The sequence below is a fragment of the Kogia breviceps genome, chromosome 4 (genome assembly GCF_026419965.1).
Source record: "Kogia breviceps isolate mKogBre1 chromosome 4, mKogBre1 haplotype 1, whole genome shotgun sequence".
NCBI lineage: Eukaryota > Metazoa > Chordata > Mammalia > Artiodactyla > Physeteridae > Kogia > Kogia breviceps.
Genome location: NC_081313.1, coordinates 31,236,346 through 31,262,043, shown reverse-complemented (window position 1 = coordinate 31,262,043; position 25,698 = coordinate 31,236,346). Strand labels below are relative to the sequence as shown.

The 25,698-nt window shown below is 42.4% G+C and overlaps 1 protein-coding gene across 4 annotated transcripts in view; it reads left to right on the top strand.

Annotated features, from left to right (window-relative positions):
• LIFR (LIF receptor subunit alpha) overlaps nt 1-24,688 on the top strand; it is a 92,331-nt gene extending 67,643 nt beyond the window's left edge. For 2 of the 4 annotated variants that reach the window (XM_059060244.2, XM_067030888.1), the window contains exons 15-20: nt 2,443-2,544; nt 3,121-3,288; nt 7,051-7,212; nt 8,124-8,217; nt 10,078-10,156; nt 10,540-11,707. In XM_059060244.2, coding sequence (XP_058916227.1) covers nt 2,443-2,544; nt 3,121-3,288; nt 7,051-7,212; nt 8,124-8,217; nt 10,078-10,156; nt 10,540-11,163 — 1,229 coding nt within the window. In that variant the 3' untranslated portion in view covers nt 11,164-11,707. Of the gene's footprint in view, nt 1-2,442; nt 2,545-3,120; nt 3,289-7,050; nt 7,213-8,123; nt 8,218-10,077; nt 10,157-10,539; nt 11,708-16,861; nt 16,927-21,026; nt 21,145-22,330 lie in introns of those variants that run through there. The other 2 variants (XR_010840104.1, XM_067030889.1) reach the window with 2 other exon arrangements.
• The last annotated feature ends 1,010 nt before the right edge of the window (nt 24,689-25,698 follow it).

Sequence of the window (25,698 nt, the reverse complement as noted above, 5' to 3'; positions counted from 1 at the left end):
TGGTTTGAAGGTAGTTTGTGGCAGTATGTGTGTGAAACGACTCATAGGCTTTGATCATCATTACTTGTCTAGGAGTTTATTCTAAGAAATAATCCGAGAGCAGCACAGATTTACACCTGAGTGTTCAACACAGCATTATTTACCATTGTAACGATGTCATTCACCCTCCTTTTGCCCTGTTTGCCCAGGGCGCAGGTTACTGAGCACAAAGGACTTGCAGCCGTTACCATGTACCCTGATGTAGGGCAGGGGGCGGACGTTGCAGGGAAGGGGTGGCTCCCAGTGCCTGAACGCTCAGGAGCCGCGCGCCCTGCGTGGTGGGCTGCCCTTGAGATGACGCAGCCAGGAGGGCTGTGTGGTAACCTACAGGCTGAACCAGCCTTCTCCTTTGGAATTCTGGCCCTCTCTCCACTATCACTGTTCCTTCTGGGTAACTGGTGAGAGTGGATTGTGCCTTTACCTGTGGGAATTCTGGAACCAGTTGGTAGTGAAGCTTCTTGACGTCATTCCCCCTCTGGGTTCTCACGTGTTAGTGAAGTTCAGGAGAGCAAGCAGCTGCTGATCTCTTCTCTCCCAGACAACACCTTCTGCTCACGTACTTTGCTCACTGTCAAATGGTAAGGATGAGTCCCCGTCATTGGATCCCTATACATGGCTTCAGATTATTTTCCGGTTCTACTTGGAATACAGCCAGACTCCTTCACGTGAATAATTAGCCAATGACTTGATGGTCGCCTTTATCCTTTTTACAGCTTACGTCACTAACCAGCAACATGTGTAGCTGCCTGAGCCTTACACAGTTGTAGTATACTCTGTATAAATTCTGACCCCTCTTCCCTCCTTTCTTACCTGGGCTTTGAGAATAATCAGAACGGACTGGGGCAGGGTGGAGTGATGTGAAGAGGCGTCTCTTTAGATGGAATATCTGGGATGTGAGTTTAAACTGAGACCTGTAGGATGAACAGGAGGACTTTTGATGCTGAGGCAGGTGAACAAAGGCCCTGTAGTGGCTCAGAAGACAAAGGCTCCGAGAAGTTGGGTAACTTGCCCAAGGTCACAAAACTAATATGTGATCACACCAGGATTTAACTTTAAAGTAATTCAGAGCTTTAAGTGGCTGGGGATTTTGTCTTTTATTTGTTGCTGCTAGGACAGGGTGTGGCCAAAACCTGCACATTCCCTATTCCTTTCTTATTCAGTCATCCACTCTTTCAACTGTCCTCTCTCTTTTATGATCTCAAAACACATTCCTGATGCTCTAACCCCTCAGGCTCTTTTTCTTTTTAGAGTGGAAGAACCGTATAGAATATTGGTATGCATAATCATAATATAAAACTAGGTACAGATTTACTAACATACATGTGGTGTAAAATCAGAACCTCAAGTATACTTGTCCCCCCAAGAAAAAGTTGCAGAGTGATTTTAGAGGTAACCATCTCACTTTTGAGCCTGCAGACCACTGGTGTTCTGAATCGGAGAGCAAGTGCTTTAACCACACTAGAATAATTGTATTCCACAAATTAAATGCAATCCCATAGGCTGCCATTTTCCCTCCAGGCAGTGTCTTCTTCCTTGATCACTGCAGGTGAGCTACTAAGTACCCTTCAAGGCTCTGTTCAAATATCACTTCCTGGTGGCTTTTTCTGAACTTAGGCTCACTCGGTCCCTCATTGAAGGGGCCACAGGCTCTGTGATAGATCCCTCTAGTCCAACACAGGGTCTTATGGTTACCCCTCCTTATCTGTCCTGCCACCTCTCTGCCAACTGCTGCTCCAGGCCAGGGGCCTTGTTATATATCCACCTCTGTGGTCCTAACACTTTACACGTTGCATTGTATGAAGAAGGCATTTAACAGTGATTAACTTGGATCGAAGTTAAGGTGCTTCTCTTGTATGTCTTGTGGAGTTAACTCAAGGGCACTAAATGCTGATGCTGTAAAGTAGAATAGACTCTATGGCCCATTTCCTTTAACACTGAAGTGTCCAAGTAGAGTGGACATTTTACTATCTGCTTCTTGGAACAAGGGAAGAGCAGTGGGTTCTTTCCAACCCACAAATAACACTAGTTAGGGAAGGGCTTTTGCAGAGGCATGACATGGGACTGGGATGGGTTAGAAAACTGACACTAGACAAAATCTGGGAAGGAGTTGCCATTGCTTAATTTGCAGGAACAAAAGGGAAGCCTTGATTACCATTTTTTCCCTTCAAGGTGATGTCATGTTATAATACTAAACTTTTCATTACAACAGAAGTGAGTTTACTTTTTGTTGAGTCAGTTTTCACTCTGAATATTTACCAGTTTTGAAAATGTGGATTTTCTGTAACCTTTTTAAAATTAGCTTTGGAAATTTCAAAGTGAGTTATTATAAATTTGATATTTCTAAAATAGATATTCATAGTAATATGTACTTAGGAACATTTACTGGTTGTGTTCACCTTATAGATCAGTTTCGACCAGGTGTAAGATATAATTTTTTCGTGTATGGGTGCAGAAATCAAGGATATCAATTACTACGTTCTATAATTGGATATGTAGAAGAATTAGGTAAGTTAAATGGGTTAAGTTTTCTTAGAGTTCAAGGTAATATGAGAAATTATACAGCAACATCAGTTTTAAGATTGAATTCGAAAAATAGATTGAGATGTTTATTAGTTCAAGGAAGAAAAATAATTTGTATGGTAACTAAAATTATTTATAATTACTTATTTTTCATTTGTTTAATGTTTATGTTTCATAACTTTACTGTTGTTGTTAAGAAACTTAAATCTTTATTTGGATGTCAAAAATACTTAGTTTACACTTATACAAAGTTTTAAGACTATTAACTTATTCAAGACTATCAGTAAAGAGGGGAAATATGAGTAAAGGCTATTCTAGTAGCCAGTTAAAGATTTTGCATAGGTTACCTCCCTAGATATGTTTTATGTCTGAAAGTTGTAAGTTCTGCCTTTGTATCTTCACAGCAAAAGTGCTTGTGATAATATCTGTGAAAGCTTATGATTAAATAAAGTTCTAATGACAAGTTTAGCTATTTTTGAGGCTAGAAATCTCATTAAACCTTAATGTCTTGCTCTGTATTAGTAAACCCTCCTTTAGCTATTGACTTTTTTCCTTTTACAGCTCCAGTTGTTGCACCAAATTTTACTGTTGAGGATACAACTGCAGATTCGATATTAGTGAAATGGGAAGAAATTCCTGTGGAAGAGCTTAGAGGCTTTTTAAGAGGGTATTTATTTTACTTTGAAAAAGGAGAGAGAGACACATCTAAGATGAGGGTTTTGGAATCAGGTAAGTAAATTACTAGAATAAGTATACTGTTTCTTAGAAGTACTTTATTAACTACAAAAAAAAAAAAAAAAAGAGGAGGAAAGAAAAAGAAGAAGCTACTGAGTAGTTTATACACATTTCCAGAACACTATGAAAAATAAGGAAGTGAAAATGCAGTCATTTGATGCATATGAGATTTTTAAGATTTTATTATGTGATCAATGGCGTGTAGTCTTTCAGAAATCATTTATTCTGAGGCCTTTGATTGTGAGCCCCACAGGACAGAGACCATCTCTTTCTAATCTTGCATGATCCATAACATAACATCTTATGAAGGTTACTTTAAAAAGAAAAAGGTCTTCCTGTACTTAAACTAATGGAGGAGAAAACTCAGGAACCTAAAGAATGGCTTCAGAGTCTCCTTTTATCTGACAAAGAGCCATCCACACAGTGAGCCACGACCTTAATGAGCTAGGAGACTTAATTGACTTGATTGGGGATGTGTGTATCTATTAAATCTTAAAAAGTACAGTCAGTCCTTGACAAGTGGTAAGTGTATGTCCACAGACCTTTGAGAATCCTCAAATTTATAAATACAGAAATGTTTGTGCAGACTTTTGACTTTAAACCCTGAATTACATTTCTGTCGGAAGTCAGATGCTTTTTATTCATGGCTGAACAACACAAGAGTATCATGTCTTCAATTTGAGAGCTTTTATTTTCCTTAATGACCTTTCCTTGGAAAGAAACCATTTTAATTATACTTAATGCCTGACAAGTAGAGAACAACAACGCCACAGGGAGATGCTGACCAACGGGGCATTAGCTTAGTCACGTCCTGAGAGCAGCTGCGTAAACATGAGCCTCCCCCAGACCACTAAGTTCTGCATTTCCTGAACCTTCAAAGTTGAGGGAAACCCTAAATATCAGATTCTGCAAACATCCAGACTCTACTGTAATTTCCCTCAGGTGCTCAGAAATTTTACACTTGAACCAGTTAAAATTCTAACATGTAGACTTATGGTTAGGGTGGATTGGTCACTAAAGTTAGAGCAAAATAGAGAAAAAACAACAACAATGCATAAAGACACAGAGAACTGGAGAGGCACAAAAGAGGATTTGGAAACACTGGGTGTGGAAGTGGGCTGAGTGACCTAGAGGAGTGGAGGGCAGGGCAGTCTAGGTGGACAGCTGGGCATCAGTGAGAAGTAATTTGGTTCATCCTGCAGCGCCAGAAGTGGAGGCCAATGGTTCGGATGAATCTGGGCTGAACAGCGGGAGTTGATTGTAAGTCTGTAAGGAGCAGTTAGAACCCCCAAGTCCTACACCAGCTTCATGTAGCTCACGTGAGTGCTCTCTCCCCTGCATGAGAACAAGAGGTTTATTCTGGACCAGAGAGCCTCCAGACAAGGGACACTGTAGCAAACCGTGTGACTCTCCCTCTTCCTCCTTCCCACCTGCTTAATAGGACATCTTCAGCTAGGCCTGTTTTCTGGGCAGGAGATGAGAGGATTAGAGTAAGTGGCTCCTGAGGAAAGACATAAAAGATGCTGATATTTGGGGGATTATCCCAATGAAAAGCCAGGAACCCACCTGGTCACTCCTCATCCATGATATAAGTGATATAAGTGAAGCCCACCCACCAGTAAACCCCACCTATGTACACCAGGCTTCCAGTGAGCCTTTTAGGGGCTCACTCTCGAACATGACGAGTAGCCAGGGGTAACCAGATGACTGAGAAAGCTTCTAACCTGAAAGACAGACACTGGGAGAAACCAGAGGAAATGGATGCAATGTGGGAAAACAGAGAAATTTAAAACAAAACTGTCCTTGGATAGTTGACATATACTGTATTTATTGAAAAGACATGATATAAAAAGGAACAAACAGAAGACAGTTAAGAATTCCTCAGAATTAAAAATGTGATCAAAGAAATTTTTAAGGAATTAAATACCAGTGGAGAAATTAAATGAAAAATGGGGAAATTCTTCTGAAAATGAGACAAAGGCAAAGGAGAAGACTTGGAGGTAAAAGATTAGAAAGTTGGAGTTTGAGTCAGACCTGCACTGTCCTCCTTTTTAAGAGTTCTGTTAAGAGAGAAGAGTGGAATGGAGAGAAGGAAATTATCAAAGTAATAGCACAAGAAAAAAATTTCCCCAAACGGAAAGACCTCAGTATATATAGTAAAAGGTGCCATTAAACAGACAGTAAAATAAATAGAGAAAAAGATCTATGCTGAAGTATGTCACCATGAATTTTCAGAGCACCTGATATATAAAGAAAATATCCTAGAAACAATCAGAAAAGCATCTCTTGTGCAAGGATCAAGAATAAGAATGGTATCAGGCCTCTCAACAATGTACCAGATCCTAGAAGATATCGCAGCTACATCTTCAAAATAGTGAAAATTATTTTCAACCTAAAATTCTGTACTCAGCCAATCTATCTACAGATACAGTAGTATCTGTACTACTATCTATGAGTGTAGAATGAAGACATTTTTAGACATGGAAGGCTGCACATATTACTTCCCCCATGTATCCCTTCTCCAGAAGCTCCTAGAAGAGTGTGTGTCAATACGAGGAAATAGTGGGGCAGGGAGTTCTAGGATGAGAGCACTTAGAAGATTTCCAGTCCAGAGCAGACACCCCAGGAAGCAGCCTGGGGGGAGTGGGCAGCAGCTGGGGGAAGCGGCGGCCCTGGGATGTTGTTGTTTTGGACCACGTGGAAACTTGTATGGAATATTCATTGGAGGGTGTTGGACGAATCAGTAATGGGTACATTAAGCAAATAAGGAAGAAAAGCAGTTACAACAACAGAAAAATAAGAAAGGAAACATGATCATACCAAGCAGTTTGTCTTTGTAGTAATTTGTGTTTATATGATCATTACAGTGTGAACACTGAAGTTACCAAATTTTTTGATGTTTCTCTGTGAATGACGTGGGCTCAGCGGGAGAAGGCGTAGTGGTTGTGTGTTAGAACTGTCTAATATTTAAAAATCAAGCACTGCCAATTTAAGTGTATTTCAAAATATGGAAGTCAGTACCCAAAGAGACCGGTAACTTGATTTTGAAGTGATTGTTCGTGGTGGGGAAAGATGCAGGCATGGAACTGCTACTTTTTGTTTTTAGCCATATAGTACGATTTAGTTTTAAGCTATTAAACTGCATTCTTTTGGTTAAAATTTTAAAAATAGTTTAATAATTTAAACAGTTCTCCACATCTCCTTTCAAAATGGCTCAAGGGCGTCCTCTCTAATCTCATTTGAGAACTCAGATGCGCTGCCTCGTTTCCTGCGTGGTTTGGAGCGATCTCTGTTGATTTATGATCTTGCTTGCTTGAGTTTCTCACTTGACTCACAGGCATGATCAGCCCGAGTGACAGTGTCCCTGCCCCAGTGGGTTTTGGTTTTGGTGGGTTTTCATGCTCTTAGTAACAGAAAAAGAAGTGACTTTTATTGATTGCCTGCTATAGGCCAGGTATTATTCTAGAGAATGTGCACGAAAACTTCACAGAGCCCTGAGAGCTAAGTCGTGATATTCTATTTCATAGTTAGAGAAACTCAGATTCGGAGGCGTTTAAATAATAGGTACCGATAACATAGCTACTACCTGGCAGAGGTAGAACTTGAACATGGCTCTGGCTGGCTCCACGGGCCTTGGCCCTGGAGGTGACCAGCATTCAGACTCATTTAAAAAGGATGTGAATGTGACAGGTTTGAGTAACCATGTGATTAAAATGGTATAGAGATCAGTAATAATCTTCTTCACTTTAAAAATAGGTCGTTCTGACATAAAGGTTAAGAATATTACCGACATATCCCAGAAGACACTGAGAATTGCTGATCTTCAAGGTAAAACAAGTTACCATCTGGTCTTGCGAGCCTATACAGATGGAGGAATGGGGCCAGAGAAGAGCATGTTTGTGGTGACAAAGGAAAATTGTGAGTTAAATGTTGTCATCGAGTTGCTTTCTGAACTTAAGTGCATTGTGTTTCTAGTGATTTTTGTTTATATAGGAACGCCCCTTTTTAAAATTTCACATTTTGTTACACTTTTATAGAGGGTGGAGGTCAGTATTGAAAGGCCATGAGATGACTTCATATTTATTCTTACCAGTTATTGCCTAATGCGTACTTAAGAAATTAAGTACCTCTGAAGTCTAGAGTTCTAAATTCATGTTGAACTTATATAATGGTCAACTGGTTTAAGATTTTTTTACCCGAAATATTCTGTGGTTTTTGACATATCCAGGGAAGAATGTAAGAAATAGCCTTTAAAAAAAGCATAAAGCACAACACTCATAAATTTGAGATGGAAAGTAGAGAAGAGTGATGGACTTGACTAGCTCGTCAGCAGCAAAGAACTTTCATTTGATCACGGGCTTATTCTCTAGCCCTGGGCTGGAGTTCATACATGCCCTTAAATAAAGGACCATGTGGAGATGGTTCTCAGCTGGGGGTGCTTTTGCCTCCTAGGGGACAGTTGGCAGTGTCTGGTGACATTTTTGGTTGGTGCTACTGGTATCTGGTCATTAGAAGCCCAAGGATGCTGTTAAACTTCCTACAGTGCATGTGACAGCCTCCTCCCTGCAAAACACACAAGAAAGAAGTATCTGCCCTAAAATGTCAGTAGTGCCAAGGTAGAGAAACGCTCCTCTGAAGAATTTAAGTGTCAGTATAAAAACTATTACAATACTTTTTAAGGTTATATTTTAATAGTTTTTCAGTTTCCCTGGATCAGTTTGGATTTTTTCTTCAGATAATCTACTGACTTAAATATCTTACAGTGTGAATTTGTTCTAGAGTTCATACTAAAAATGTAGATTTTAATATCTGCAATATTCTCTTCTCAGCTGTGGGACTGATTATCGCCATTCTCGTCCCAGTGGCAGTGGCTGTCATTGTCGGAGTGGTAACGAGTATCCTTTGCTATCGGAAACGAGAATGGTAATGATCTACTCTTGCTGTTTTGTTCTCAAGGGCATGATTGTTTAGTTTATGTGTTAAAAAATAAGTACAACTTTTGGTGGAAACAAGGTAGTAAAAAATATTTGTATTGGTCAGAATTAATATTGGAATTAATATTAGGCAAGAACATGGCACATTGTTTAAAGGTTTTAAAATTAACAAAGTAAAAGTGTCAATTTTTCCCTACTATATTTACTAATTAAAGTAATAGCAGTTGTACTAAAAAAATATTTACAGGCATAAATAGGTCAATAGCTATATGCAAGATTAAATGTACTTTAATGATTGAGGTATCACTTGTCCTGGTGACCTATTTAGAAAATCTGGTCATTTATTCAACAAATAAGAATGACCCCTCCCATGTGAAGGGGGACATAGTGGTGAACTAAATAAGAATGGTCATTAGAATTATAGGATAGTGGGGAGGATGGACGTGAAACCCATAAGCAGTTAATAAATACATGGGTACCGATAGTGAGTGGGTGCTGGGAAGGGCACGGGCGGTGTGAGGGGAATAGCGGGGAGTCACATCACAGGAGGTGGTCAGGCTTCCGTGGCAGCTCCACTGCAGCAGGGTCCCGGGGGGAAGGAGAGGGAGAGAATGGGCCAGGCAGAGAGAATAGCTTCTGTGAGGCCCCAGGAACTGGAAAGAGCTTGATCTTCTGGAGAAAGTGAGAAGTGTGTGTCTGGGTGCAGCAGCCGAGGGAGTGGTGTGAGCTGAGTGAGGTGAGGTGGGGTAAGCGCGGGGTTCGGGAGAGAGTGCCTCGTGGTCAGCCAGCAGGAGCTGTCCTGGGCTGGGCTGGTGGCATCTGGCTATGTTCATGCATAGACTGTCCTCGCTGGCCTTAAAAATGCCGGCATTCATGATAAAGAAGAGAATGTACTCTAGCAATCCTGGCTTGTAAATTAAAATAGTAACCGTTTAGAACTGTAGAATACCCTGTTTGGTAACCATATTCTCAGTACCCAAAATCATGATTTCAATACCAAAAAAAGGATAAAGTTAGGAGATAGTTTAGAAGTTAGAGCATTGTGGACTTACATTAACATTTCTTTTTCCTGCAGGAATTTCAAATAATAAAGGTTTTTTAACAGCTATAAATATGATAGGGCACTAAGCAAATTTCGTTTTTGTTTGTGTTTAGTTTTTGCTCAAGATTAAATAGCCTTCCTTTTTCTGATAATCTAGAGCCTGTTTTGAGCAGTAGAGAACTACATGATGCAAACATGTTCCCAAGTAGTTGACTGTGCTGAATCCAGTCTGCAGTATGAATATTTTGGTCATGAGTAATGCCCGTATTGGACTTTTTTTTTTTTTTTTTTTTTTTTTTTTTGTGGTACGCGGGCCTCTCACTTTTGTGGCCTCTCTGGTTGTGGAGCACAGGCTCCGGACGCGCAGGCTCAGTGGCCATGGTTCACGGGCGCAGCCACTCCGCAGCATGTGGGATCTGCCCGGACCAGGGCACGAACCCGTGTCCCCTGCATCGGCAGGCGGATTCTCAACCACTGCACCACCAGGGAAGCCCCGTATTTGACTTTTGACTTGATAGCACAATCACCATTTTAATTCTTTGCTTTCCATTTCCATAAGATACATAAGATACTGTAGTTCTAGGAATAGAAGTACTGTTTCTGCTTTTCAGATAGGAACCTCTCAGTGCATTATATTGAAAACTCTAGTGACTGATCACGCTGAAAATGACTTTCCATTTTTATCTCAGATATTCATTAGAGTATTCATATGAAATGTCAAAATAAGCCTGATAACTTATTAACTTATTTATTGTCTAATTGATAATCTTATCATTATTAAATGTACTTAATCATCTTTATTTAAAGGATTAAAGAAACCTTCTACCCTGATATTCCAAATCCAGAAAATTGTAAAGCTTTACAGTTTCAAAAGAGTGTCTGTGAGGTAATCCTTTATTTTCTTACGTTTACCTTTGAAGTACTCACTTCCTTTTTTTAGTTTTTTGTGAAAAGTTTTTAACATGTCAGTGTCATCCAGAGTAAAATGTAATTGAGAAAATAGCGGTGCTTGAACATCTGCTGAACTTCTAAAATTATTAATTTTAAATTGTTTGTACATGGTCTTTTTTTCACTACTATTAAGACCAAGGAAAATATTGATATGTAGAAAATAAAGTAGCTTTGCTCTAGTATGCACTACAGAATAGTAGAGACACATTTTTATAAGCAGCTGTGAAAAACAGTATAAAATAATGCTTCTTTTTGTAGGAGAGGCATTGCAGCAGCTTTTCGTGACATGCTAATCCCTGTTTTAAAACTTATTTCTAGGGAAACAGCGCTCTTAAAACATTGGAAATGAATCCTTGCACCCCAAATAATGTTGAGGTTCTGGAAACTCGATCAACAGTTCCTAAAATAGAAGATACAGAAATAATTTCTCCAGTAGCTGAGCGTCCAGAAGATAGCACTGATGTGCAACCGGAAAACCATGTGGTTGTATCCTATTGTCCACCGGTCATTGAGGAAGAGATAGTGAACCCAGGAGCGGATGAAGCCGGAGGGGCCTCACAAGTCATTTACATTGACATTCAGTCCATGTACCAGCCTCAGGCAAAACCAGAGGAAGAACCCGAAAACGACCCTGTAGGGGGGACAGGCTATAAGCCACAAATGCACCTCCTCGTTACTTCTACTGTAGAAGATCTGGCTGCAGATGATGATTTAGACAAAACTGCAGGTTACAGACCTCAGGCAAATGTAAATACTTGGAACTTAGTATCTCCAGACTCACCTAGGTCCACAGATAGCAACAGTGAAATTGTCTCTTTTGGAAGTCCATGCTCCATTAACTCCCGACAATTTTTGATTCCTCCTAAAGATGAAGATTCTCCTAAATCTAATGGAGGAGGCTGGTCCTTCACAAACTTTTTTCAGAACAAACCAAACGATTAACAGTGTCTCCCTGTCACTTCAGTCTACCATCTCAATGAGCTCCTGTTGCCAGGTCAGCACTGGGCGCCTTGGAGGGATCCTGTGAAGTGTTGCTAGCGAGGTGGACTTCACTCATGCAAGTTACACTGAAAGTGTTAATGTGCTTCTGTGGTCTCAAAGCCAAAACACAGTAACTCAGAAATTCAGTCCACACAACTCACAGTTTGGAGCTATTTGTGATTCGAGCCAAAGAATTCTCACATTGCTTTACCTTTAGGAAGCATTTCAATAACGGATACTGCCTGGTCCTTACGTGCAAAACAAATCCCACAGCCACTGTATTCTGTTCTGTTGTTCATCAGGTTTTCTCATGCATATACCTTATGGAATTGTAAGCAGATTTGCAGGCAAGGGAGAAAAACATCAGAGTAACAGATGATGTTTATTTGCCTGACATTTGCTCCATTCTAGATGAAAAGCAAGCACAGATTTTAAAACTTTTAACATTATTCTCTATCCACAGCATTTAAGAAAACTAATATAATTTTTAATGTATCAACAGCAACACCTATTTAGTGTTTTGTTTGATAAAGTATGTTGATTTCTGTGCCTACTGTATAATGGTTATCAAACAGTTTTCTCAGGGGTACAAACTTGGAAAACAAGCGTGACACTGACCAGCTCAAATCAGAATCATGTTTTCTTGCTTTGGAAGATTTTTCACACCGTTCCATTATTTTTTAGCTTTTATGCTAGCTTCCCTTATTAGGTTACCCTAATATTTAAAACTAAATTTCTAGGACTATAGATCTTAAGTTTTTTTAAAAAAATTCATTGTTTTGTTTTTTGGTGACAGTCAGCTTTATAAATATATGAGCAAATTCAGTAATCCTCATGAGCATGTAATTCCAGTGACTTACTATTTGAGACGACTACTAAGCAATATCTGGTGGCATTAGCCGTCTGTATAGTTTGGATTGGCCTCAGTCCCTCCTGAGAAGACCATGCTTTGAGCCCTGGTTGCCCAGCCAGTGACGGATGATCTCTGACACCTTCTAGCAGGTATTCCTCCTCATTGTGCATCTTAGCAGTTCCTCCCTCTTAAAGGGTCATCAGTCCAGACTATCTGATTCAGTCCTCAGATTTTTACATGTAAAACTAAAGATAAAGCTTCTTATAGGGACAGTTAGTCAAGGGCTATTTTATGTGGAATATCATAAGATGGCTTTGAATCTGTGGGCATACCCGTATTAAAGGTGCAGCAGTTGCTCTGGGAGTCGTCCAGAGTTGTGTCCTCACGGCATCCTCTGCCCACTGCTGGTTTTCATAAGTGATGTCTAGAATGAATGTGGTTCTTGGAAAAGCAAACTGAAAATCTAAAAAGTGTATATTTTCCCTGCCCTCAGGTTGTCTATGTATTTTGAGTTAAGGCCAAAGTACTTGAAAATTTCGAAGATCTAAAGAAGTCAAGATATGCCGTTTTTTGTTTTTGTTTTTTTTTTTTTTTTAATCATCTGAGGTTCTGTAATGTGTTTGCACATACTGGATCAGTTATTTTTTTTCTAGCCCATAATGTATCGTTGTAAAAACCATGCTGTGGGAAAAAGCCACAATAAGGGTGACAAGGGAGAAAGTCTGTTTAGGTACTCTGTTTATGAATCCTGATTTTAATTGCTAGGATTAAGTTAAATTCCTTAGCTTCTTGATATATGAACATGTAGAGTGAAATACAATTAATTATGTATACAAATAGTGTAGTAAAACTACATAATAGCTCACAGAAATTTTCAACAATGAAAATTATATCAAACCAGAGCCACCCGTAAACAGTTCCTCTGTCTTCTTATTTCTCCTGTTGGGCTCCTTCCCTTTGCTTCCACCCCAGACCCTCAGACCTGGGCCTGCCTTCTCTCCCTGCAGAAGCTTGTTACCACACCCCTCTTGCCCTCAACTCATGCCTTTTTCCCCATCAAAATTCACTAATCGTGTACCTCCTCTCTTTAGGATAAGTGTTGGCCAAGGTAGAAGTTTACTGATCTAAACTCCACTAACCTGAGGTAAGGGGAAAAGGCCAGAAGAGATTTGTTTGGTCTCTGCCATTAATGCATATGCGTTTCAACTGTGACCATCTGTATCCAGAGCCCTATCTAACCTACATTATGACTCATTTGCTCGGCTAATGGTGAATATCACTGGGGCTCTTGAGTCCTATCACTCCATCTAAGACTTCACAGCTTTTTCTGCATGAAAAAGATTCAGAGTGCAGCTCACCTCTCCCCTGCCTCTGGAGATCCATACACTGTCCGATCGATCACTGGGTTAATGAGAAGCAGAGTTACCGCTCTGTTAGTCTGGGCAGGCTCCTTATAACCTGTGATATGCTTAGAAGAGTGTGGTTTAGGTCTGAGGTCAAAACAGTTTTCCTTATCTTTTCCCGTTGAATTGAGGATCGCCAGACCTGCTCTGCAGATGGGAAGGGATTACTTCCCAACCCCTGCCCCACCTGGGCACATGGGGACAGGGCGAGGGGAGGGAGCTGGGGAGAGAGAAAACACCCTCTGTCACATATCTCTGGTTGCTTGTGGCACTGGAGACCCTGGTAAACGTGCACTGTTTGTCAGCGCCAGGACCATGCACACGGGTGACAGGTAGTCTAATAGGGCCTTTCTCTGTCCAGTCACATTAGCTCCTCTTTCTGGGGGAGGGCTAACTAAAGGCTGCTTAGAAGAGGAGGCTAGATGTGTTCCCCCCAGCACTTCCTGACTGGGAGAATAATTGGGAAACCCCTCTTTCCTGCTAAAGTTTCCAACTAGAGCCCAATCATTGGTTAGAAAATTCTAAATGTCTGAAGCAGAAGTATATCCCATTATGTCTTTTTTTTTCCCCATTATGTCTTGATTAGTGCTGTGTAAAGGATACATTTTCACATCTCCTACAAGCCAGTTAACTTATCAGCCAGTTTCAGATCAAGCTTCCCTTGTGAGGAATGGAGGAGATTCTGGTGGTCATTTTGACTGCATTTCTCTTGTGAGTGGCCATCTTAAATAAACGATATTTAACCTAAAAGTATTTTTGGAAGACTTAGCTAGGCTTTTGACATTAGACAGACCTTGTAAGGTATGTATTGCATGGATTAGCATCCGTATACGAGTGAAGTCTTCAGTGTGCTGAACCTGTAGATGCCTGGATTTGACATTGTGGCCTGAGTATCTGGATAGTTGAATTGGGTGTTTATGTGCTTAGGTGATAGAGGTGCTTTGTTCCTGCAGCTTAGACACAGAGGCAGCCATTCACAGAAAAGTTTCAGCCTCATTTTCCATACCAGCATTGCCTTCATGGTTCATGTATCTGAAGGATTGCATTTAGAACATCTACTCGTCTTGCACTCTCAGAAGCTGTGGTAAAAGTCACATTCTTAAACCTTCATGCAACTTGTATTCTTGTTGGAAATTAGTCCTGTAATTTCTTAATTGTCTTCATACCGTCCATATTTAAAGAACATTACAGGCCTTTCTGTATTTGAAAATTAGATGTAGTTTAGTGAAGGAGACTAGGGAACATTTTCTTCCAAAAGGAATTTGGAATCAATTTTATGATAGCTTGAAATGAAAGTACTCCCTAACCTGTCAATATGCAGAAAATGTTATCTGAAATTTTTCTACTGCTCAGGCACATAACCAGATAAAACTTTTTTTTTCTATTTAATTTTTACTGTTTTCTGTTTTAAACCATGTTAAAATTTGTGTATCTTTTATGAAATGCCTTTTTAACTTTATTTTGAAAGTATAAAATTGGGCATCTCAGAAGTCAAATGTAGGATCATTAGCTAATCAATGGAAGTTCAGTCAATTTTTTTTGACTGAGTTCCATCCCAGAATGTGCAGATTCAACAGTTTTCCTGAAAGGTGGTATGTGTCAAGATCTAGCTTGTGTAGATCTGAGACCATTGGCTTGAAGATTCAAATCTACTCTAGAAGTGACTCCGCAGTTTGAAAACTTGAGAAAGACTCATGCAAAAGCATCACTAGATGTCTTATTCCAACCTAATTTTAAGTGTTCACAGTATCTTTTTATTTGATGGGTACACAACGTGGGACATGTTTGTACCAACCAAGTGTTTCTAGTAAATCAACAACACATTGATCTGTGAGCTTAACTGACTAGGAAAAGCACTCATTCTCCTGATAAACTCTTTCTTCAAAGCATTATTTTAAACTGGTATTTCCTGTTGAAACAACATTTCATGGTACCATGCCCATCTTTATTTTTTATATCCAGAAGAAAATCGTTCACAAAAGAAAATAAGTTGTGACTAAACTTACATGGAAATGCAGCTTTTAGACATGACCTTAGAGTACGATTGTTAATGGCTTGTTTTGAATTTGGTCTATTTATACCTCCATGGATTATGTACCAGGGCTATTAATATTTAAACCTCTTATTTCAATAGGGTGGTGAGATTTTTATTCCTTTTCAGTTAGTACTTTTGTCTTAACTATTTCATGATCATATTCATGCTAATTATAATACAAAGGAACTATTTTTAATGCTGATAATGGATTAAAGAACAACATTCTGTTCGTTGAAATGTCAGGCTTTATTGTTTATGGTAAAATTTCAGGGGATGTGATTTGAATATATCCAAACCCTTATAATTATGATACTGAGTTGTGACAGGATTCTGTTAATTTTAACCATGGGTAGCATTTGTTTCTTCCTCTATTAAGAATGTTAATATTTTGGATTATACATGTCCATGTTATCAAGAGAATTTACCTGTGCAAGACAAATTCTAACTGCAACATTTTTATGAAAATGAAAAGTGATGTTTTTAAGAGGGAAAACCCTCTGAATTTTTTTTCCTATGTGCAAGTGCCTAGTTGAAGAAACGTAGAAACAATAAATTCAAAAGTTCTTAAATACTAACCAAATTCAAAACAGTAATAACTTATATGACTTTACTTTTTGGTTGCTATAACTGAATACCCTAAAAATTGAGAGATGTGAATGGGGGAAAAATAATGAATGTTTAATTGATAAGGAATTGGTTTTTATTACATTTACATATATCTCCTAAGATTGCCTTTGCAGTAGCCAATCAGAACTTTAAAACAAACAAAAAAACTAACAATATAGACCTTATGCTGCACTTAAGCCAAAAATACTTTGTATACCTGATTGAATGGCTTACTTAAATGTATTGAATTTCCTTATACATTTAAAATGTACTTCCCTTAAGAATTACTCCATTTTAAATGGGTAACTTTCAATATCTGAACTTAACTATTTTTCCTCAGCATTCCGGTGGTATATTATAAAAGCTCGGAAGATTTCTAGGTGGTAATGCAATTTTAATTTAAAAACATGGACAAGTTAACTGTTAGGTTTAACCTTAACATTAGTATTTTTGTAGTTGATCGTAGAAAACAGTACTGAATAATGATTTTCATAAATTATTTTTTTCAAATACTCTGTCCCCAGTTTGATTTTCAATACTTTTTCCCATTATTTATGATATATCCTTCAATTTAATTTTTTCCTTCCAACATAATGTTTCAGAAAAATGTGAATACGTTATGAATACAACACACAAAAAGAAACCCTATTCCATTCACTGTTGTGGAGGGGTAGGTATTACATGATACCCTGGGATTGGGATTTGTTTTATCCAATTATTTTCTCCAAAAGGAGCAAGGCATTTTCTTACATTTCATTTCAGAATTGCTTGAAAAAGATTGGCCTGGATAGAGACACATCCTAAATTTGAGATGGTGCCACCTTAAGGTATGTCCAAAGGTAAAGTCATTTTAGAACACTCAGTTTTCCTAGTAGGAGTGTGTTACCTTTCTTTCTCTTTCATTAGCTGGCCACAGTCAGAGGTCCTTATAATGCTAGGAAGTTACCATTTTTTACTTTCAAAATTGCATTATAGTGAATTACTGTTTACAAAATACACATACTGTGAACAGATATAAGTTTTTGTCTTTATAAGGTTGTCTGTAGAATGAGTGTTTTTTTAAAGAGGATGTTATATGTTAAATATTTTCAGTTTTTTATAAATACTAGTAACTGTTTACTAATTTTTGGTCAGGTGTGTGCAAATGTAGCTGAAAGATAGGGAGAAACTGCAAATCCAGAACTGTTTCATTTCTCATTTCTTGAAATGTTACCACTACAGACTTTTTTTTTAATCTGAATGATCAGTTGTGATGTTCTGTACCTAAAATCATGCTTAATCATATCAGGAAACATTTCAATATATATATGCAGGAAGCAAACTATAGATTGCAGTATATTTGTGTGATATTCAGTCTGATTCACAAAAGTCCAAGTTTAATATGGTATAAAATAACTCCGCTTACAGAGACGACAACTGAAGTATTTTCTACCTTATGAAAATTTGGAGATTTATGTTGCTGTTAGGAGGAAAAATTTGGACATTTTATATCATTGTATAATTTCAGAATTTAGTTTCCATATCTTTTGGGAGACATGGTTAATAGCAAGAACATAGAATATAAGTAACCTATTACTAAGACACCTTAAATGTAAAACTAGTATGCTTGGCTGTTAACTCTAAAGATGTTACTTACGTTTGTTTTTAAAACATGCATGTATTTAACAATTTTATCATAGTATTGTCATGGAAAAAATAAATATATTTTCTTACAACTTACACTGACAGAATTGGGCATTACTTTGGGTTTTTTTTTTTTCCTCCTGTTTTAAGCACTTAGGAGAAGTGGCTCCTGCTTTGTTGTTGTTAATACTTTTGGTTCTATCTTATAAGAATTATAGTGGTTATGAAGCAATCACATAGGGCTCTGACTACATTATTAATATTTTAATATATTGCTATGCCATTGATATAACCTTCCATAAGTTTTTTTAAATCTATGTTCTATTTACCAGACAGGTTACCATAAAATAATCAGATAGTGGGGAGCCAACATTATAAAACACATACTAAATAAATACTTGTCCTTAAAGTATGGTTTTTAATTGTTTTCCTCTGAGGATAACCTAAACATTTCTTGAAATTCTAGAAATATATCAAAATTTTATTATCAAGTTTTTGAATTGGGAAATATAGTCATTGATTCAGCAAAACCTCAGTAATTTTAAAGGATGAAGTGATCTTAAATAGAATTTCATAAGGGGAGAAATTAAGTCTTCAGTCTTATGTAGCCTACACTCACCCACTCGTGTGAGCTGCGCAGCCCTGGCTCCCGGCCAGTTTCACCACCACTGACTACCGGGCGACCCCGGAGAAATTCCTCCACCTCTCACCTCATTCTCAACTCCGAGCTGGGGGTCTTGATAACCTACCTTTGCGCAGTTGCAGGGATGCCAGGTGGCGGTCACAACGCTCCCGACAGAACAGGTGTCGGGTTGTTTCACGCTCCTCTATCCCTTGAGAAACTTCAGGAGCACCTTGGACTTTCTGACCAGCACCTTAAAGATGTAAACGCCTTAAAACTGGCTTAGATGCACCTTAGGTTAGTGACATCTCTCAGGTACCCAGAGGGGAGTTAGCCAGCAGGAGGCCTGCTGATTAAAGCACGGGATCTCTTCCCACGGGACCCGATGCTGTAGCCTTCACCTTTCTTCACTTGGGTAACGTCTTCCGATCTCCGTCGAAGCGGCGCTGCTCAGAGTAAGTCTTTCCAGGCTCCTGGGAGCCCCGTCGTCTGCCTTCCCAGCACGCCCACCTCTCCGCGGTCCAAGCACAATCCTAAGGCTTCGTTTGATAGCAGGGGTTGAAAGGCTGCATCCACAGAGCTTAGCGGAGTGTCGCCGCATCACAAGTGCTTGATGAATATTCTTTAAATCATTGCGCCTTGAAAGAAAAAGCAGTTTAATATGTTTCCCTAGATGTCAGAAATGTTGTCTCACAGAGAGGTGACACGCCTGTGGAAGAATCTCCAAGGATGGAAAGACAGGGCAGTCCTCGTGGAGCTGGCATGCCCCGGTCAAGAGGAAGGCATCTTCCCAGGTCATCTGGGAGAAGATCCTGCTGTTCATCGTATTCGTTGCATGCAGCTACCCTTTGTTCTCCTCAAAGGAGATTTGCCCTCATCCTGTTATCTCTTTGACAGGAGCAGTTAGGGGATAAATGGGCTTTACTGGAAGTGACCACAGGTTAGGGCCCTTCTCCCACCCACTGCCCATTCCCTACCTCCTCCTGCTTTAAAATGTATTTCACCCTCTCTGTCAGGTTCTCTCCATCCTTCCAAGTGACAATTTGCATCATCAAGCAATTCGTTCCTGCCCCCATCTCTCTTTCCCCAATCGCATGTCTGCTTCTCTAGGAGACAATCCGTGCCCCATCTCCCAGGCATTTACTTGATGGGCAGGTGCCCTGGTACTTGCTGCAGGCTGCACTGGGCTGTAGTCTCCTACTCCACCCAGAGCTGACACATACCTCTCCTCTACACCCGAAACTCTCAGGCCAGACGTCCCCGAAGAGCTGGACCCGTGGTTTCAGGCTCCTCCAAGTCTACAGCCTTACATTCAGAGAGAAGAGGATGCCCTTCCTTCTGGCTCCCAGGGAGGACTCTGGTTGGCCTGGCCTGTGTCACGTGTCCACCACTGGTCCAGTTGTGTGGCCCAACAGAAGTTCTATTCAAGGGCCACTTCCACAAGTACCACAAGTTGGAAGAGGACCAGTCCTCCAAAAGAAGGAAGGTGATATTCTGAGTGGACAGAACAATAAATCAGCACTATAGACTCACTGAAGAAAAGCTAGAGAATAGATAAAAGGAAAAAGAAAAAAAATCCCTCAACCTTCTCATGCAGCATTAGCTATTTTTAACCTTTTACTTTTTGTCCTTTCAGACATTTTTCTATGTGAATGTGTATGTATATATATATTTACACATATTTTTGTATGTTTGTACCCGTATGCATATATATAAAATTATATTGTATATTCTATTTTGGAACTTGATTTTTTTATATAACATTTTGAAAATCTTTGAATATCAATAGGATATTTTATGGCATTATTCTTTCATGGACATATAAGATTCCAAAGTATAGATGAATTCTTTAAATTCAGCATTCTGGACATTTGTACTGCTCAACACTTTTCATTAAATAATGGATGACTTTAAAACTCAGATGAAGCTGTTTGGCACTGATTTTTTTCAGCCTTAAGAAGCCACACGTGAATTCACACTAGGTGCCACTGGCCCCTGATGCTCAAGAACTCCCAAGCCAGCTTTCCTATGCTGTCATATGTGGTTTTCACCGCCGAGTGACTAGTGAAGATTTTGACCTAATGCAGAGTTCTACTGCCAGGAGCTTGCAGCGGGGGCTGCTCAGGGCTCATCCACTGAATTCCAAGCTGGGCCCTTAGTCATTGGTGACGGTTCCAGGACCCAGGGGAAACAGGATATTGCAATATTTATTGATATAAGAAGAAATTTTAAAAGACTGCCATGCTCTCTGGGAATAGAAGTTCTCTTATCCTGGGAGTCTTGGTTTGGCTCATGGTTTGGGGAAGTAGCAGACTGTGGCACATTCTTCGGATGGGACAGCACATGACGTAAAGTGCACGTGAAGGAAACAAAGCAGGTCTCTGGTGAAGTACGGGCTGCAGGTGGGAGAGACTGGGGTCAGAGGTGAAGAGGGTTGGCGGAGGCAGATTCTAAGATGGTCCCTCGGACTCCTGGGCCTGGCTCTACACACCTGGTACAATCCCACCCCCTGGAGTGTGGCCCGGCCTGTGCCTATGACAGGAAGGCACTCCCACAATCAGGTTACTCATCAGTCGACCCTGTGTTAAGGAAAAGGGAGGCTGCACAGGGCGGGCCTAACCTAATCAGGGGAGCTCTCGCAAGAGAGACCTGGCCTCTCAGAAAGACGGTCTCCTGTTGCAGGTGCCCAGTGGGCTTGGAAGAGGACCCGAGTCTCCAAGGACCCCACAGGCCTGGCCGATGCTGGTTTGAGGAGCAGAGACTTCGCTGGCCTTCACGTCCTCCCCAGCGCCTCATCCAGGTTGGTTTGCATACAGTGAGTATCCACGGAGGGGCCGCTCCAGCCGTGCTTGTGAGGATCCGGGAAATCACTTCACACCCCTACCCCATCCTAACAACCCCAAAGCCTCCGAACAAACTCTGCTCCGAGGACTCCAGGCTTCCAGGCCAGAGGTAGTCATGTGACCATGAATCAGGCCCCAACCCTGGGCAAATCCTCTGAGGCGCTGGACCAGGAGATCACACAGCGTATTCTGTTTCTGAGGCGAATATGTGGCCTGGACAACTAGTGGGTACATTTTCTACTCTGCTGGACAGTGCCCCCCGTTTCATACCCACCCTGCCCACAGTTGCCCTGTGAACCCTAAGGTCTGTGAGAGCAAGGAGTGCCTGCTGCCAGGGCTGGGAGTCACCATGCAGCAGGCCTTGTACCCTCACCCTCTCTCCTCCGCAGTCCTCTTGTCTGAGGGTCCCTTTACTCTGCCTCTACTTTCCTTCAGCCAATTTCCTGACAGGGCTTTCCACAGCTAATCCTCTGGCCTGGTGCCCGTTGTTGTTTTTTTTTTTTTTCCTAAATGAGCGTAGATGAGCAGATTCCTTGCGCCTCCCCGGCCTTCCTTCTCACAGATATTCCCATCCAAGTCCTCTTTTAGCCAAGTTGGAGGTGCAGCCCCTTAGCACCAGGCTGTCCGAGGCAGCCAGAGCCCCAGGCCGGGCCCTTGCTTGAAGGTGGACAGCTGGGACGTGGGGGGAGGCCTTACCACCACGTGTTCAAAGATCTCTGTGCCTTGGTAAACCTTTTGGATCTTGAGCAAGTCAGAGAGACAACGAGAAAGGCAGCAAACGCAGCCCAAGCGCTGAGACACATAGTTCCTCGCACGTCTTTCCAGGAAAAGGCAAGTGCTCCTGGGAGCCGTGCACTTTCTAGGATAAAGATGTCTTAGCAAGGGCAGGAGGAGGAGGAGAGGCAGGGAGTTTTTTCCTGCTGCCTGCCCTGCTCTTGCTGTTCCCAGCTTGGCCAGGGCTGGGCAGGGGCCCAGGGGAGCACATCGCTGCTTGGAAATAGCTCGCAGCAACTCTCCCGAGTGCTGGAGGTTATTTGTGGAGAAGCCAGAGGAGAGAAGGAAAAGACTTCAAGCCCAGACATCATTGCCTGTCGGGGGTCCTGAATCCCTCTCTGATGGAGTGGCTCTGGTCTCTGCTTTCAGATTTGTTCAACCCAGAGTCCTTGCGATGGGAGAGCTTTGGAAGAAAGCAGACTTGGAGCTGTGATGAGAGCCCGGCAGGCAGACACTAGGGGACTGGCCTCTGCCCAAATCCCCCTCACCCACAAGACTCTCCTGCCAATGACAGCTAACCGGAGGGAGCCCCAGAATGCCCCCGAACAAGCCTGGGGTCCACGGGGCCGCCGCATCTGACTGAAGGTTGGGTAAGGAGTAGAAAAGTTCCACAGTGAAGCACCGTGGCTGTGTCCTGTGGTAGGACCAGGAGCAAGTCACTTGGTCTTTCTGGCCAGCTTTTGTCTTTGTGAGTCAAACTGGCCTTGCCCATGTGCTCTGGCTGTCATCAAAGGAGGGCTGTTGCTGAGATCAAATATGTGAACATTCTTTGAACATGAGGTTGAAGTGCAATTACTCACAGGGCCTGTCTCAGCAGCCAGACCGTGCTGTAGAACTGGATTAGTCATTTTGCTGCCTGAATATAGCCACCTGTAAACTGGAACTTCCTAATGACAGCCTGTCTCTTCCACCAGGACGCACCAGCTGAAATGCCTTCAGACCTCGTACTCCACGGCCTCCCCGTGGAGTATATATCAGGCTGAGGCAGGGCCACTGATATTTCCCTTGTTTGTTTAGTGCGAGCTGTAGAATACCCAGTGCTGATGCAGTTGAATGACCCCCCTTTTCCATCCTGGCAAGTAACTACGCAGGCTGGGCCGAAAGCAGCACAAAACCCTTACTTTGGATTCTGATCTTGGACTCGGTGCTGGCAGCCCTGGTCCCTCTGGGCTCCTGGATGGTAGTCCTAGAGCTCTTCTTTCCTGCCTTTGACAAGCTAAACACACACCCTTCTCAGCTAAGGGACTGGCTGTGTCAGGGCACACACCTTACCCCCCCCCCACCCCTCCACCTGCAAGGGAGCGACTGGGTGTTCCTAGAAGAGTCCAGAAAGGGACGGGGAAGCGAGCAGTAAATGCTCCGTCCAAGCCCCTCTCCTCAAGGATGAATCTTCTTTCCATGTGGGGCTGGAATTCTCTGCCTTTATTCTCCCCCCTCAGCCAGGCCTCTCCAGGCTTCCCCTTGGTGCTTCCCTCCCAGGGGGGAGCAGCCTTGGTGCCAGGGGCCTGGCTGTCAGAGCTCGGAGAGGGGCTGCGAGCCCCTCCTACTCGCTCTTCTCTTTCCTTTGGGAGCTCTCTGTGCTAAAAACAAGCTTGCTGAGAATCCTATTTTTCTGGGTGAAAGGTGAAAAATGCAGCACTTCCTCCAAGTGGAAAGCACTGGGCCCCGCCAGCTCCGGGCACGTTTCCGAGATTCCTCCTCCCACTCGGGCGGGGTGGGGGGGGCGGGGGAGGAGACAGCTCCTTGCAAGGGGGAGAGGAGAAGAGGTGGGTGGCGGAGGGGGTTGGGAGGCCAGGAGCCGGGAAGGGAAGCACCGGTTACTCTGCAGCCCGGGCTGTGGGCATGTGGAAAGCAGAGGGCCTGTTTGTGTTGCAGGGGGGCCTGGGGGCTGGACAGGCCTGGGCCCAGAAATGGAAGGCAAAGAAGAGGGCGGGAGACCGGCAGCCGCTCAGAGGTGCCTGAGTCACAGGGTCACCAAGCTGCCGCTCCTCGGGCCCTGGGGCAGCACGGGGACAAAGATGACCCCGCAGACCTTTCTGAGAAAGAGCCCCCAGGCGAGCTTAGAGGAAGCACATGCCGGTGCGCAGGTCAGTTTTTGCAAGAAAAGCAAGAACATCCCCCCCCCCTTTTTTTTAACATCTTTATTGGAGTGTAATTGCTTTATAATGGTGTATCAGTTTCTGCTTTATAACAAAATGAATCAGTTATACATATACATATGTTCCCATATCGCCTCCCTCTTGCGTCTCCCTCCCTCCCACCCTCCCTATCCCACCCCTCTAGGTGGTCACAAAGCACCGAGCTGATCTCCCTGTGCTATGCGGCTGCTTCACGTTTGGTAGTGTATATATGCCCATGCCACTCTCACTTTGTCACAGCTTACCCTTCCCCCTCCCCGTATCCTCAAGTCCATTCTCTAGTAGGTCTGTGTTTTATTCCTGTCCTACCCCTAGGCTCTTCATGACTTTTTTTTTTTTTTCTTAGATTCCATATATATGTGTTAGCATATGGTATTTGTTTTTCTCTTTCTGACTTACTTCACTCTGTATGACAGACTCTAGGTCCATCCACCTCACTACAAATGACTCAGTTTCATTTCTTTTTATGGCTGAGTAATATTCCATTGTATATATGTGCCACATATTCTTTATCCATTCATCTGTCGATGGACACTTAGGTTGCTTCCATGTCCTGGCTATTGTAAATAGAGCTGCAGTGAACACTGTGGTACATGACTCTTTTTGAATTATGGTTTTCTCAGGGTATATGCCCAGTAGTGGGATTGCTGGGTCATATGATAGTTCTATTTGTAGTTTTTTAAGGAACCTCTTGACAGCACCCCAGCCGTCCTTGCTTAGAACACATGGGAGGTTCTAGAGAATTTTCTCAGATGCTGATTGTGGGACAAAAATTTTTCAGTAACCCAGGCTTCATAATATCCTTCCTGGGCGGGACAGGGATGGCGTTAACCTTCGAGCTCCCTGGCTCCTCCTCAAAGCTCTTCCTTCAGCCAAGCATGCAGCCAGCCTTCTCCGACATGCCCCTGCACAGAGCCGCTGCCCAAAAGCCATGGCGCAGATCCCATCCCCTGCCAGGCCCTCCTCCTCAGGACGACAACACGGCTGCCAGGTACCAGGCAGCGGGTGGACGAAGGGGGGACAGCAGGGCACAGCAGGCAGGGCTGGAAGAGTCAGGCACTGCTCCCCCCGCTGGGCCTGTGACTGCCACCTCCCAGGCCTCCACCCAGCCCCAGGGACCGCACGGATGAACTCCTGTCAGGGGTCACCTCATCCCTGTTGCACCATTTCCCCAACAGTGCAGAACTTGCAGTGGGGGATTGGTTGCACTAATGGCCCTAATTTTCCACCCTCCCTGAATCCATGCCCTGTGCCCGGTGACTTTGTAGCTGCTCTCACAATGGAGACAGAGTCTATTTCTTCATCTCTTGAATGGACGGACTTTTACTAACACAATGTGGCAATGGTGACGCGAGGCAGTTCCAATCCCAGGCTGTAAAACGCCTTAGACCTCAGGTCCAGCGCTCTCACCCTCCTCCATCACCGTGCGAAGGGCGTGTCAGGCTAGCTCACGGGTCCCAGCAGGAGGGTGGAGCCCACCCAAGTCACCTCCACATCCCAGCCAAGGCGACAATAAGCGAGCCTACACGTGTGAACAAGCCCCGCTGAGACCAGAAGAACCGCCTAGTCAAGCCCAGCCAGGATCAGCAGAAATGCCAA